At 37.9% G+C, this 13,046-nt stretch overlaps 1 protein-coding gene across 1 annotated transcript; it reads right to left on the bottom strand.

The window, feature by feature from the left end:
• Positions 1–4,524: 4,524 nt before the first annotated feature.
• On the bottom strand, positions 4,525–13,046 carry atp5f1d (ATP synthase F1 subunit delta). The gene is made up of 5 exons (XM_042482330.1): positions 12,812–13,046; positions 10,726–10,879; positions 9,908–9,996; positions 4,782–4,911; positions 4,525–4,658 (listed from the first exon to the last, which is right to left on the bottom strand). Exons 1-4 carry the CDS (start codon positions 12,926–12,928, stop codon positions 4,789–4,791), a joined length of 483 nt encoding a protein of 160 aa, XP_042338264.1. The 5' UTR covers positions 12,929–13,046; the 3' UTR covers positions 4,525–4,658; positions 4,782–4,788.

Here is a 13,046-nt window from a genome sequence, read left to right as displayed (position 1 = left end):
AATCTTTTTTTTCATTCAATAAAACTAAAAATGTTGCAAAATAGTGATAAAAGCCTACTGAATTTCACAGAAGCCAGGGTGAAATCTTCATTGCTTCTTTCATCCAGTGCTGAAACCATTGAGGCACAGTATAAAGAAAACTTTGTACAACATTGGAGGTGTAACCCTGTTTATTCCTATTAACCCTTTAACACCTGGATCCTTATTGGTTTTCTTGTGCTAAATTCAGTTCCAGTTTCAGCTGAATCCATGAAAACATCCAAAGCCTGAGAAAAAATGATTATATTTGTTTAAAAGAAAAAACAACAGGAAAATGCACAAATGCATCTTGGGAAGAAATGTCCCACATACTGCACAAAAAAAGAAAAAATGCTGGGGTGGAGTATTAGATATTATCAAAAAAAATAAATAAATAAATGAAAAAAATGTCCAGAAAACTGTATTCATAATATAATAGGCCTACTACAGGTAAAGTATACATCGTTGACCAGCTTAGTTTAGCGTGGTTTCATGTAAGGGTGTCGCAGTGTATCGGTATGTAAAAGAGAAATATTGACATCATATCAATAATAGATTCATGATAACATTCGTTGCCTGCGATTGTGTGCCCCTCCCCCAGCACCATCTGGTTGCCTTCTCACTATCCATTAAAAGTAATTGCTTTTTCGTGCATTTTTTGTTCAGCTGTGGTTACTGGACTGATTTTAAAATTGTCCATAAATATTTCAATATTGTTATTGTGAACTCTTTGACCAAGATAATCATGTAGTGAAAATTTGATAATGTGCCAGCCTTAGTTGCATGCTTCCATTTGCTAATTTGATGGTAATACCACTATTGGTCACTGACATCAATTGCTTGTTGCAGCCTTAGTTTTATATAACCAACAATCTAAAACACGCAGATATTAATTTTGCAGAGACATGATACTGTGAAAAGCAGCAAATTCTCACACTTGCATGATAAATGGTTTGAATAGTGAAGTGAATCGTTACTGATTCATTTTGTGTTGATCAATGAACTGTTTTCACAGTTTCCAGTGACATCAGAGACATTTGTGGTGGTGGCCTCTTTTAAAGACAGAAGAATACACTGCCTTACTATCATTTCAAACTGACATCATCCTAAATGATGATGATTCACACGGGCTGATCTCCTTTATTCCTGCTATGGTCGACTCAGTAAATATAGCCCAATGAAGCTCTAACCATCAAGCCGGGAGCCGCTTTGTGTTAAGAGTACCACTCAAATATGACACCATGGATTGTCATAGCATGCATCATGTTATTCGCTTCCCGGTGCAGACGGTGCAATCTTTTAATTACAGTACGTGGCCATCCATGGAAGATAGACAGTGACTTATTATCGCAGGTCTCATCAGCCCTGAAACACCAAGTGGCTCTTGAGTAAGAGCTCTCACTGGATACTCATCGTCCTTTATCAATGTACAGCACTTCATCGCTTCTATATCAATGTGGAGCACTTCAGCATTCTGGTCAGACAGTTCATTTAGGAGACATTTGCATCATTCACACCTGGGGCGACATCACTTTCAGACACCTTTCACAAATATTTAAACCTTTGAATGCTGAAAATTTGCATTTTCTTTCAGAAACATGGGGAAAAAAGGCAATGAGCAACTAAAAAATGTTCCACATATTGCAAGAAATGAGTGGATATTGAATTAAAAAATTAAAAATGGGGAAAATGTCTAAGGAAAAAGTTAAAAGCTTGAGGGAAAACTATATTTGCAGCTAATTATCAGAATTTTCAATCATTTTCTCCAGGTCATATTCTTTTAAAAAAAATATTATCATTATCATTATTATTTTTGTTGTTGTTTTATTATTATTATTTTGAATTTTCATGAATTTTCTTTTTCTACAACTTACAAAGGTGATTTTTTTTTTGCTGATTTACTTGCTTTTTTTCCCTTTCACTTTTTTGGGTAATTTCCTCTTTCGTTGCTCATTTTCTTCCTCCCATGTTTTTGAAAGAAATTAAATCAATATGCTCAGGTTTCAAAAGGTAAAGAAGTGAGGCAGCTTGATAGTTCTTGGTGGAAACAGCTGAGAGAAAATACAAAAAGATTAATTTAGTGATTCAACTCTTACTCATATCTTTTCACTAAAAATACATGCTATGACTGTAAGTCTAAAAAACTAAATCTGGACAGGCCTTATAGACTGGTTCCTCAATCACTGTATCCTGTTTTCCAGAGAGTACCTAAAATTACTTATGTAGTTTAAGCTACATAAAGCGAGGGAACAGAGTGCATGTGTGGGAAGCACATGGTCATTTTTTGCTTTGCGTTTCGATGAAAGTACGTTAAAAGTGTGGAGCCGAAAAAAGAGAATGGAATAGAGCTCAGTTTCAACATCCCCTATCATTAATCTGGATTAAAGAAGTGGTGGTTTTGACAGAAGCGTTTCATCTCGTCTATCTGAAGTGTTACTCACATGTCTCTCCAGGCCCCTCGAGGGCTGACTGATGAGTGAGTGTGTGTTGTTTATGAGTGTGTGTGTGTGCAGCTGGGAGAGAGCAGGGTTTGATGAAAGAGACAGACAGATTGGAAAGAAGAACAGAGAGCAGGATGTGTGAGAGGTGTTGAGAAGTAGCTTTTTTTTTATTTTTTATTAATGGATGCTGACCTAAGTCACAGTCTGCAAGTCTGCACAGCACGTGCTTGATCAGTGGAAAGATATTTCAACACAGTTAGGAAACATGCTGTTATTTGTCTTCCCTGATTACAGAGTTGCATTTGCTTTCTGTAATGGAAAAAAAAAAATCTGAATTCTACTGTTTTAAAGGGCAGATACTGCTTTTAAACATAAGCAGAAGTTATGAGAGCACTTAGGCTCTCTCTTCAAGGTTCCTTGAAAAATTAACAAAATATGAAGATTGCTTTTAGCTTTTTTAAACATTCTGGACACACATGCCCAAACAATGAGATATTATTTTTCATTTTCATTATTACTCACCTTTTTAGGTTCTTTTCTTTATGTAATTAATTTTTCCTCCCTTCTTTTATCCTAATGTGAGTCCTGTTTTCTGTTTACCCAAAGCAGGTGTGTGTGTGTGTGTGTGTGTGTGTGTGTGTATGTGTGTGATGGAAGGAAAATGTGAGCTTTGTACATCTGCCTTTTTTCTTAATGCATTTTTTATACTGTTTATGCTCAATAAAATATGTTTTTTAAAAAAAGAAAAAGAAGTCATGAGAGCATTGCTATGTAAACACTGATACTTCCCCTCCACTCACACTTGTTAAAAGCCCTCAAGAGTTTTGACATTCAAAATAAACCGGTTGCGGTTTCAGCTCTGAGAGCCTCGAGTCGGCACTTGAATGAGGTCAGCGCCTCCTGGAGTGAGCTGAAACCTGTGGTTATGAAACAAGAGAAAGGCCCAGCTTTCCACAGGATGGGCAGCGAAGGACTTTTCCTGGCTTTGTCGCAGAAGCCTGAGGTCATCACTCATGACAAACAATGAATGCCAACACACTTAAATCAATGCAGCAACTTCCAGATAACTGAAACACCACACGTGGGCTTTAACAGTAAGGTACAGGAGCAGATACGCAGCAATATGGTCAAAAAAAAAAATGAGGAGCCTTGTTTTAAGAAGGAAATCACACCCAGTAGTGGTTACACAGTACTGTGAAAAAGTCCTGTTTTAGCAAAGTTGTGATGAGTATATATTATACTCTACATACTCCTAAGAATTCAGAGAACATGTACAATGCATTGAAACACCAAAAATAAAGTCAGAAAAAAGTGGCTTCTTCAGACAAAGGTCAAAATTAAGTGCTAAACATGGAATCGTACAACAATAAAAGGCAGCTCAATCAATATTGATCTTTGGACATGTCTTGAATGCAACCTGGTATAAATACACCAGAAGAACAATATTGTAAATCTCATATTATCTGCCCTCAAGGCACACTGAGTGGGAGGTCACACTAAATACTTTAGCACACTGAAGTTATTTTATTCTGAAATATATGTATTTTTAACACTGTATACATATTTCATGTATGTTCTGGTTGTATTTCAGTAGAGACTAATAAGAAATAAATATCATCATAAATAAAATTTAAGATGGCCTAAAACTTTGCACAGTGCTGTATGACAAACCCAGTGACTGCTCCCTCCCTGAAACTGTGGTTTGACGAGAAGTGGAATAGAAATCTGATTATCCAAATACTCTGGTGCAAAGTATTGCTGCCACCAAGTGGCACAAACTCTCACTACACAGAAAAACAAACTGCAGTTCCTTTTAATTTGGGTTGACTTTTCCACACGACATGGCAAGTCGGCTTAATGAGGAAAGTATTTCCCGAAGAAAGTGCGTGTGACTGCTGCAAGTCACGCTGATTAGCTTTACGCAACACAGCTGAATTATCCAACTCTGCGAGTCAATTAGACTCAGTTGTCTTTGTGCATCAAAAACACTACATGTGATCATCATTAAAAAGCAAGAGTTTTTTATTTATTATTTTTAGACAGCACCACAGACTCCATCACCAGGTTATTTCCAAATAAATTTATTTTGTAATTTTATCCACTGTACAAAGCAAGCATGGAATCTTCTGGACACTGACGTGACTGAGCTGGAAACACAGATGGACCGTTCATTTCCATCGAAGAAACAGACAAGATTACCTAATGGGAGGAAAAGAAACACGACACGTAACATAATGAAAATGACCACTGTGAATCGATGCATCATCATCTTCATCATCTCTCTAATAATGACATCATGGTGCAGCGGCTCGGACGTCGTACCTCAGATCTACTCCAGAGCCTTGATGATGGCCTCAGTGGCCTCTACTCTGATCTGAGCCTCCGCCCTTCCTGCCTCGTCGGATAAGCTGGCTAATTCAGACTGCGCCTTCTCCAGGTTGGCCTTGGCAGCCTAAAAACAGACAGAAAAACAGAATGCGCAACAATGAGAAACAGAACAGGAAAACAAATGACAAAGCCCACAATTAAGATTTGTGGAAACATTAAACACAGATTCTGATTATTTCTATTATTTGATGCTATAAAAAGGCGCTTTGATATCATGATTGACAGCCATTTGTGTGAGCATATCGGCTTTTGTTGTTTGTTTTTACTTGCACTTTACTGCCTTTTTAATGTGTGACAATCTCAGAGGCTTTTGAACGTGTCAACTACCACACGAATATTGTTTTCATTTATGCAAAAACCTTCAATTATTGTTAATGTTTACAACAGTCTAGTAGTAGCTACAGTCATATGTTAACCTTGATATATTAATTTTTAATTTATTTTTTATTTTTTAACTGTATGCCCTCGATGTCTTCCCCATGGCATTGAAAATTGTATCCAATATCTGTTTTTCAAGGTGCTGAATCAAACATCTACCCAGTAACTAGCCCCAACTAGCTGTCAACTATTAAATGAATCACCAAACAATAAGATAATCGATTAATGAGGACTTTTTTAAGCAAAGAAAATGTTAAAATTCTCTGATTCTAGCTTCTTAAATGTGAATATTTTCTTGTTTTTTTCCTCCTCAATGACACTAAACTAAATATCTTTAGATTGTGGACAAAAATAAGATATTTGAGGATTTTATTTGGGGCTTTGGGAAACTCTGATAAATGTTTTTCTTTTTTTAAAAACGATTTTCTGACATTTTATAGACCAAATAATTTATCGATTAATCAAGAAAATAACAGATGAATCGACAATGAAAGTAATTGTTAAATGCAGCTGGGGTTGCAACAGGAAGAGAATTTCATGGTACCATAACTGCTTCAGAAAATATCACCGTTTTATTACATCCTGGTATATGCTATTATGCAATTAGTATTATTATCAGTTACAATTAGCCCTTAGTTTTTTTGGATGATCAACCACTTTATCATAATTGAAACCTGAGACCATTTTTCCGATGGAAGCATGTGTGAAAAGGCAGGTGAGAGGAAAAAGAGACATGTAAATGTACACGATGATGATAACCATCAACTTTCATACCGTCGTATACCTGAAAACATCACAGCAGCCCTAACAAACCAGGCTGATTATCCTGTTATGCCAAAACAAATTTAAAAAATATCAAAGGTAGCAAAACCACCTGCAAAACTTGACTTATCTGAAAAAGCTTTTAAGGGCAAACTGCGATGTAAAAGTCAGAAAGGAGAGGCTGAGAAACAATGATTCAAAAGTGGGGCATAAGACGAGCGGAGAAAATCCCCTCTGCCTCTTTGCTCTGAAAGCTCCATTTGTCACAGTAGTGATTAGAAACCAGAAATGCCAAACATAGCTGGAAGTTAAAGGTCTCCCAGTAGGGATTTGACACATCTGCTATAACTCAACAGTGACTGACCTTTCCCTCCTTATTAACAGCGCGGGCCCACGTGCATTTTCACTGCAGAGTGGAAGACAATGAGGAAAAAATAACTCATTTACTGCTATGAAGTCAACTTGACAGTGACACTGGCACTGCCCAAGGTCAAAGACAGACACCTCCGCAGCGAGCGCAGAGCGACGCAGCCTAGAATTAACAAGACTGACATTTAAACGAGGACTCAACATTGAAGCCCAGCTGCAGCGCTGATCAGACGGATAATCATCAGCTGGGAGGTGCTCATCAGCACCGAGGATCAGAATGAGAGAGGAATAAAAAAAAAAATCTGGTGCGGGTTCTCTGATGTCAAAGACCGCGTCCCTGCTGGGACAATAACCACGGCGAACAATCAGTGATCATGCCTTAACAAACTGAATATGGAAACCTATCGCATAAATCTCATTAAACGTAAAAGATCTATAAAGAATTGACAAACACTCACTCGACTAACATCGTCAAGACATGAATTTTTACCACTTAGTGGTCCCTGCCAGATTTTAAAGGAGAGTGTTGCAGTAGTTTACTGGTTTGAAGGTTATTATACTGTGAATATTTCTTATAAGGAATTTTTTTTTTTTTAATTCTTTACAAATCCTTTAAAAAAAAAGAGTTTAAATTACACATTTGTTCAAACCCCCCCAAAACTACTTTTTATAACATTACTTTCAGGTTCATTTTTAACTCATAAGATTAATAATAACCGTATTCCCATTCATGCACCACATCCCGTAAAACTGACATTTTCTGAGACGGGAATCGCAGTGTGAAAAATCTCATACTGATGCAACCAGCTGAACTTCAAGTGCGTCACGCCTGAACTCTCGATAAGGACTCCTTCAGCGTTCTTTGTTCAGGAAGTTTTTGCTGTGAGCCGAATTATTCGCCGAATTATTCTGTGCAAAACAAAGTACGCTGCTGATTTAAACCAGTAAAAATACTGAATAACAGCCCGGTAAGGGCATCCTGATCACGTGAAATCGACCTTCTTTTTCTCTCTCAGTCTGGATTTCTCCCAAACCCAAACACTTTCATCCACTACGGCTTTGTCGAGCCAATCAGGGATCTGCTCTGTAGGTAAGCAGCCAATAAGGGACTGTGTTATAGTTGTTGTAGCATGCAGGCTGCTGCTGCTTTTGAAAACAGTAACGGTAGCTCCCACAGCAACAAGTTTCCCCAAAGCTGCACGTCATGGAGGGGCTTTTAACTACGGTGGTGACACGAAAACACGAATGGACATATCTAGAGCCAGTGTTTGGTTTGTCCGTTCTGGGCTACCATTAAAACATGACGGTGCAACATGGTGGACTCCGTGGACAAGGACCCGCTCCCTCTGTAGATATAAACAGTTTATTTTAAGGTAACGAAAACACAACGATGAAAACATACTTTTATTTTGTTCCATTTCTGCCATTATATCCCCCTATAACCAACACACTGAACCTTTGAGAGTGAAAGTACAAGAAGCTTTAATACTTTCACACGTTCCAAATGTAACAAAGCAGAAGTCTCAAGAGACAGCATGTAACATTTAGTGTACGTGCGATCAAACTTCTCCTCTCAGTACATTTTGTGACTAAATTGTACTCCACGTGTACTTTGAAGGGAACGAACTGACTGTTATTCTGAACTGATAAGGAATGACATCAACCCTGCACGTTTACACTTCACACACACACCATCATAATCATATCAAAAGAGAAATTCATCTTTTGCTTTCCCACTTCTACAGCGAAATCAAAGTTCAGCGTTAACTGCAGAAAAACAGAGCTGTGCAGGATTAAGAAACACTCGAGGACACCGCAGGTACTACGATAATTGCTACGAGGTCTCTGCTGGTTTTAAGAAAGCGAGGGTTAAGAGTGTAAGAGCAATTCAAAAGTCTATTTTTAAACAGAACAAATCTGTGGAAAAAACAACCAGCCTTGAAACATAATGAATCAAATTTCGGCCATTTAAATGCAATAAAGCAGAGGAAATCAAAAGTTCAAACCGTTTCCCGAAAAGGATTAAAAATGACACACTGTACTGACGCCGGTGCTCGAGGACTGAACACGCAGTTTCTTATCAGTTTAAATAACTACAGAAAATATCTTTCTTCCTCTTGATTTCTGAATCTCAGTCCTCAAGTTCAAAGGCTGTGTTCCTACTCATTAAATACCACAAATATTGATCTTCAGCATTTACGGCTACCTCATTAAAAATTTGTAGCGTTAGATCATCATAACCCATTACAGAGTTTAAAATAAAGGAGATCAATACTGATATTAGTTCAAATGATTAAAGCACACACAGGGTTGAATTAGAAGATCACCTGTACAGAATAATCCAAACAAATCCATAAACGCTGCATTAGTGAACACGTCTGTGAAACTCGTGTTCAGTGTGCATCAAGGAGTCGTTATTCTTTTGTAATTGGATTCATTTTAACATGTTTTGTGCCCTCTCCTATTCTTCTGTATCGATTTTTCTTTGTGATGTCTCGTGCATAAAGGTGGAGTCCAAAAGCGACCATCTCCTCGCTGTCAGCTTTCAGGAGCTTTCAGTCCTGTGTGTGCACTTAAAAAAATATGGAAAACCAGGGGGGGTTTTTTTAAGACATTTTAAGACTTTTTTTAAATTAAGAAATTTAAGATCAATTTTAAAGTGGCCAAAATAGGAGGAAAAAAACATGACCTGACATCAACTACTTTGGGTCTTAGACAATTTTGTCCTAATGTTTATTGTAGCATTAACAGGGTTCCTTCTGCTTAGGGTGAGTAGGATTTAAGACTTTTTTAAAAACTTTAATGTCACTTAGAATTAAATTTAAGACCAATTTCACAGCAGCAATACCCAATACTGAAGAAAAACATGAACCTACATCCTTTATTAAAGGTTATGGAGAACTTAATTTTGTTTTTAAAATAAATACTGAAACATAAAACATGACTTTTTGTGATGTTAATTCCATAGATATACAGAAAGTTATTATTATTTCTTTAAAATGACTCATTATTTTGAGCTTTTGCAATGCAATGCCAGAGCGGAGAGACTTCATAAAAAAAATCCTACCCTCCGTGTCCGAGCAGGTTTAAGAATTCTGAAAGATTGATTTTTAGACATTTTAGTGCCAATTAGGGCCTTATATTTAGACTGATGGATTTAAAGCCTTTTGAGATTTTTTATGGATCCGTTTGAGTTTCTCACTCTGCATTTGGGATTCTTTCTGCCTCGATTCCCATTTTCATAGTTTGGAAAACTCTTTGAAACATTAAGCTTTTGATAAATGAATTTATCTTGATTTAGTAAATGTCTTAAATATAAATCAAAGAGTGTTTAAAAAATAAATAATACTGACGTAGTGATTAAAATACCTGACAAATTTATGGAATTGATTATTACAGCAGGTCTGCTCATTAATTTGCAACACTGCCCGCTTCGGCTTTATACATCCAAAGAGACGAAATAGGATATTAACTGTGTTGGTAGAAACTGTACTGTAAAATACCCGACCGTAGTCCTGTGTGTATGTGAGTGAGTTTGACATTATACTCACAGCAACGTCCAGCTGGTCCAAAGGAACAGCCTCCTCTGCTAGCAGCTGCACTGAAGAATCAGCGTTGACTGTTACTGACCCACTGCTCACTGCGTACACACAGACACACACACACAAACACACACACACAAAAACAAAACGGAGTAACTACATGTGCCAACATACAGTCATCTTCACTGTGTTTTATAATCAATGATGCAACGTGCATTATAGAGCCAGGACATCCTGCTTCCGTCTCAGGTTAGCTTCTGCTCGCTCATATCGAGTCTCTTTCATTCATGTGAACAGCTGAGACATGATACCTGTGTATCTGGTCAACATTATCAGTTTAAGAAGTATCTATTATCTTCATAGGGATAGATATTACGATTTTGTTAGCATTATATAACTACAGCTTTCATCATATTCAGATGAACAAGCAGCAGAACTATGTTCTTGCTAAATCAGGTACAAATAACTCAGCTTAACATTCAGATAGAATAATGCATGTATCGTGTTTAAGCTTTCACAAAGGATCAATACTCAGTTTTAATTTTAAAATGTGGGGGCCAATCTGAAAGTGGGGAAGAGATTTGATTCTCTCTGAACTGACATCACTTGAATCTTTAATAACAAGTCAAATCAGATATTGACATCTGAACACTGAGCTGAGAGGCACACTGAAAAAAATAAAAGACATCAAATTGAGATGATTTCTACATACACTCTACAAAGTAATTCATCGCTGCAGGATAAAAATTCAAATTTCTTGATCTAGATAAAACTTTTTCATGGGTTGTGTTGCCATTCACGTTCATTTCTGCAAAGCAAAGTCTCACCAAAGTATTTGGCAGAGGAGCCGTCGTCGCTGAAGACTGTGACAACACCGGGCCGGAGCACCTGCAGGGTGGGTACGTGAGCAGGAAGGATACCGAAAGAACCAGTAAGTGTGGGTATGTCGACCTGTTTCACATTGGCCCCGTTGAAAAACACCTGGGGAGAGGAGACAGGGGATGGTGAGATACATCCACTGACTTATGGCTGCCCTGCAACAGTTCAGCATTAAATAGTGCCTGATGGGGCGCTCTGTAGTTTACTGGTAGATCAGGTGCCCCATGTACAAAGACTATGTGTTTGCTGTTGCAGCTGCAGGTTCCAGTTCGACCTCGGCACTTTGCTGCATGTCATCATCTCTCTCCTATTTCACTCTAGAGCCTGCAGTATTCAATAAAAAGCCCCCAAAATAATCCTAAAAAATAGTGACCGATTATCACATATCTGGAACAAACTCCCAGAAAACTGCAGGTCTGCTGCAACTCTCAGTCCTTTAAAACCAAGACTGAAGACTTTTGCCTTTTCTTAAATTAAATATTAATTCATTTTAGGGATGTCCTGAAGGATCGGTCTCAGGCCCAATCAATTTTAAACTAATCGGGATCAGTTATTTTCAGCATGCACCCCACATGTTCCTTTGTTTACACCCCCGTCACAAACGCGTCCTTAACGGAAAGCACAATTTACAGCAGATATTAAAGCTTTATTGTAATGTTGCTGCTACAATAAGTAGAAACTGATTTTTTTTCATGTTCAACTTAAGCTGCTTCACCACTTTGTGTGACACTGATTTTTTCATTCATTTTTAGTGAACTAATGTTACTATAATACTGTAATAAGTTAAATTGTGACCTTTTTTATTTGATATGAATGCTCCGGTTCAGCTATAGCACTACTTTAAAGTGGAATTGTGATGTCTGGATGTGAACATTTTTTTTTGTATTGCATCGCTTCAATTAAACTAGCAAGCACATACACTGAATTGATTTTAACAATTTAAAGTGTATTGTGTATTATAGTGTATTTAAGTGTGCATTGTGCATCTGTAGAAGTCTGTCAGTCTGTATTATAGATCAGAACTCAGTATAAGCAGACTATCAACATTAAATGACTGATCGGGATTGGGGGGAAAAAAACTTCATCAGGTCATACCCAGTTAATTTCTTACACTGCACTATAACTTCTACTTTTGTATTTTATACCTGTGTTAATATCTTCTTAACTTGATTTTATGATCAGTTCTCTTGCTCTGTGATTAAGGTGTTAATCACATTTAAACGTCCTTTTAAAATGCGTTTCTTTTGCACTTCATCTCGATGCTTTTGGGATTTAATGCATGCTACTTTGAATTTCCTTGACGATGAAATGTGTTACATTAAAAAAAAAAAAAAAAACTTGCGTTGATCAAAGATGCAGCTGCCAAACTGCAGAATTTGGAATATGATGGATTCATCACGGCCTGACACCTTTCTCTTTACTTTTTACGGAACATGATACATACAGTTCCGTTACTAATATAGATTTTGAATAAAAGGATCAAATGCATACGTTTTGCAGCAGAATGTGTTGAAGAATTGCAGCACTGAGAGACACTGGACTCATAAATCTGAAGGAACAGTGGAGTAAATGTAGTATAGTGACATTAACCTCAAGGTTAGAGAGCTTTACATTAAACACACGCTCATGCTTTCTGACACTTTCACAATGGATTTGATATTAAACTAACACACATTTAAAAACACGTGCACAACTTTCTCGTGAGGTTACAAACCTGGAAAAGAGTGATACTGCTTCGCAAAGGAGCTAATATTTGGCCACAGCGCTTGTCAAAGGCAGTGAATGACAGCTAGCCTAGCCACCGTTAGCTAGCTAAGCTTAACCCTTCACTGTCAGTGCAGTACATCTGATCTGAATGCGTGCATTAACTACAAGACTGTGTGTAGCGATGACAGTTAAACCATGCATTAGTACAAAACTGCGAAATGGACCCGAAGGTGAACTTTTCTGGCAAACTGTGTCGGTGCATTTCAACACGTTAGCCGTCTAGCTAGCTGGGCCCGAGAAGCCTCGCCGTCAACGTTAGCTCGCTACCTGTGTCGGGGAGGCGAAAGTGAAGGACATCTGCGGGGCACCGGAGGCGGCCTCGGCGTAGCAGCGAGCCTGCCTCAGCATGGGGAGACCGCGGCGGAGAAATCTTGCTGCCATCATGTCTGAAAATCTGGTTTTATTCAAGTTCAAGTGAATGACAGAGATCCTCGAGCCCTTGCGTGGAGGCAGTCGGTGTGCGCTTGCTGGGACAAGGACGTTGGTAACCTACCCATAAGGC

The sequence above is a fragment of the Plectropomus leopardus genome, chromosome 3, assembly GCF_008729295.1.
Source record: "Plectropomus leopardus isolate mb chromosome 3, YSFRI_Pleo_2.0, whole genome shotgun sequence".
Taxonomy (NCBI): Eukaryota; Metazoa; Chordata; class Actinopteri; order Perciformes; family Serranidae; genus Plectropomus; species Plectropomus leopardus.
Note: the sequence above shows the minus strand (reverse complement) of the source record. Positions and strands in the feature narration are given on the sequence as shown.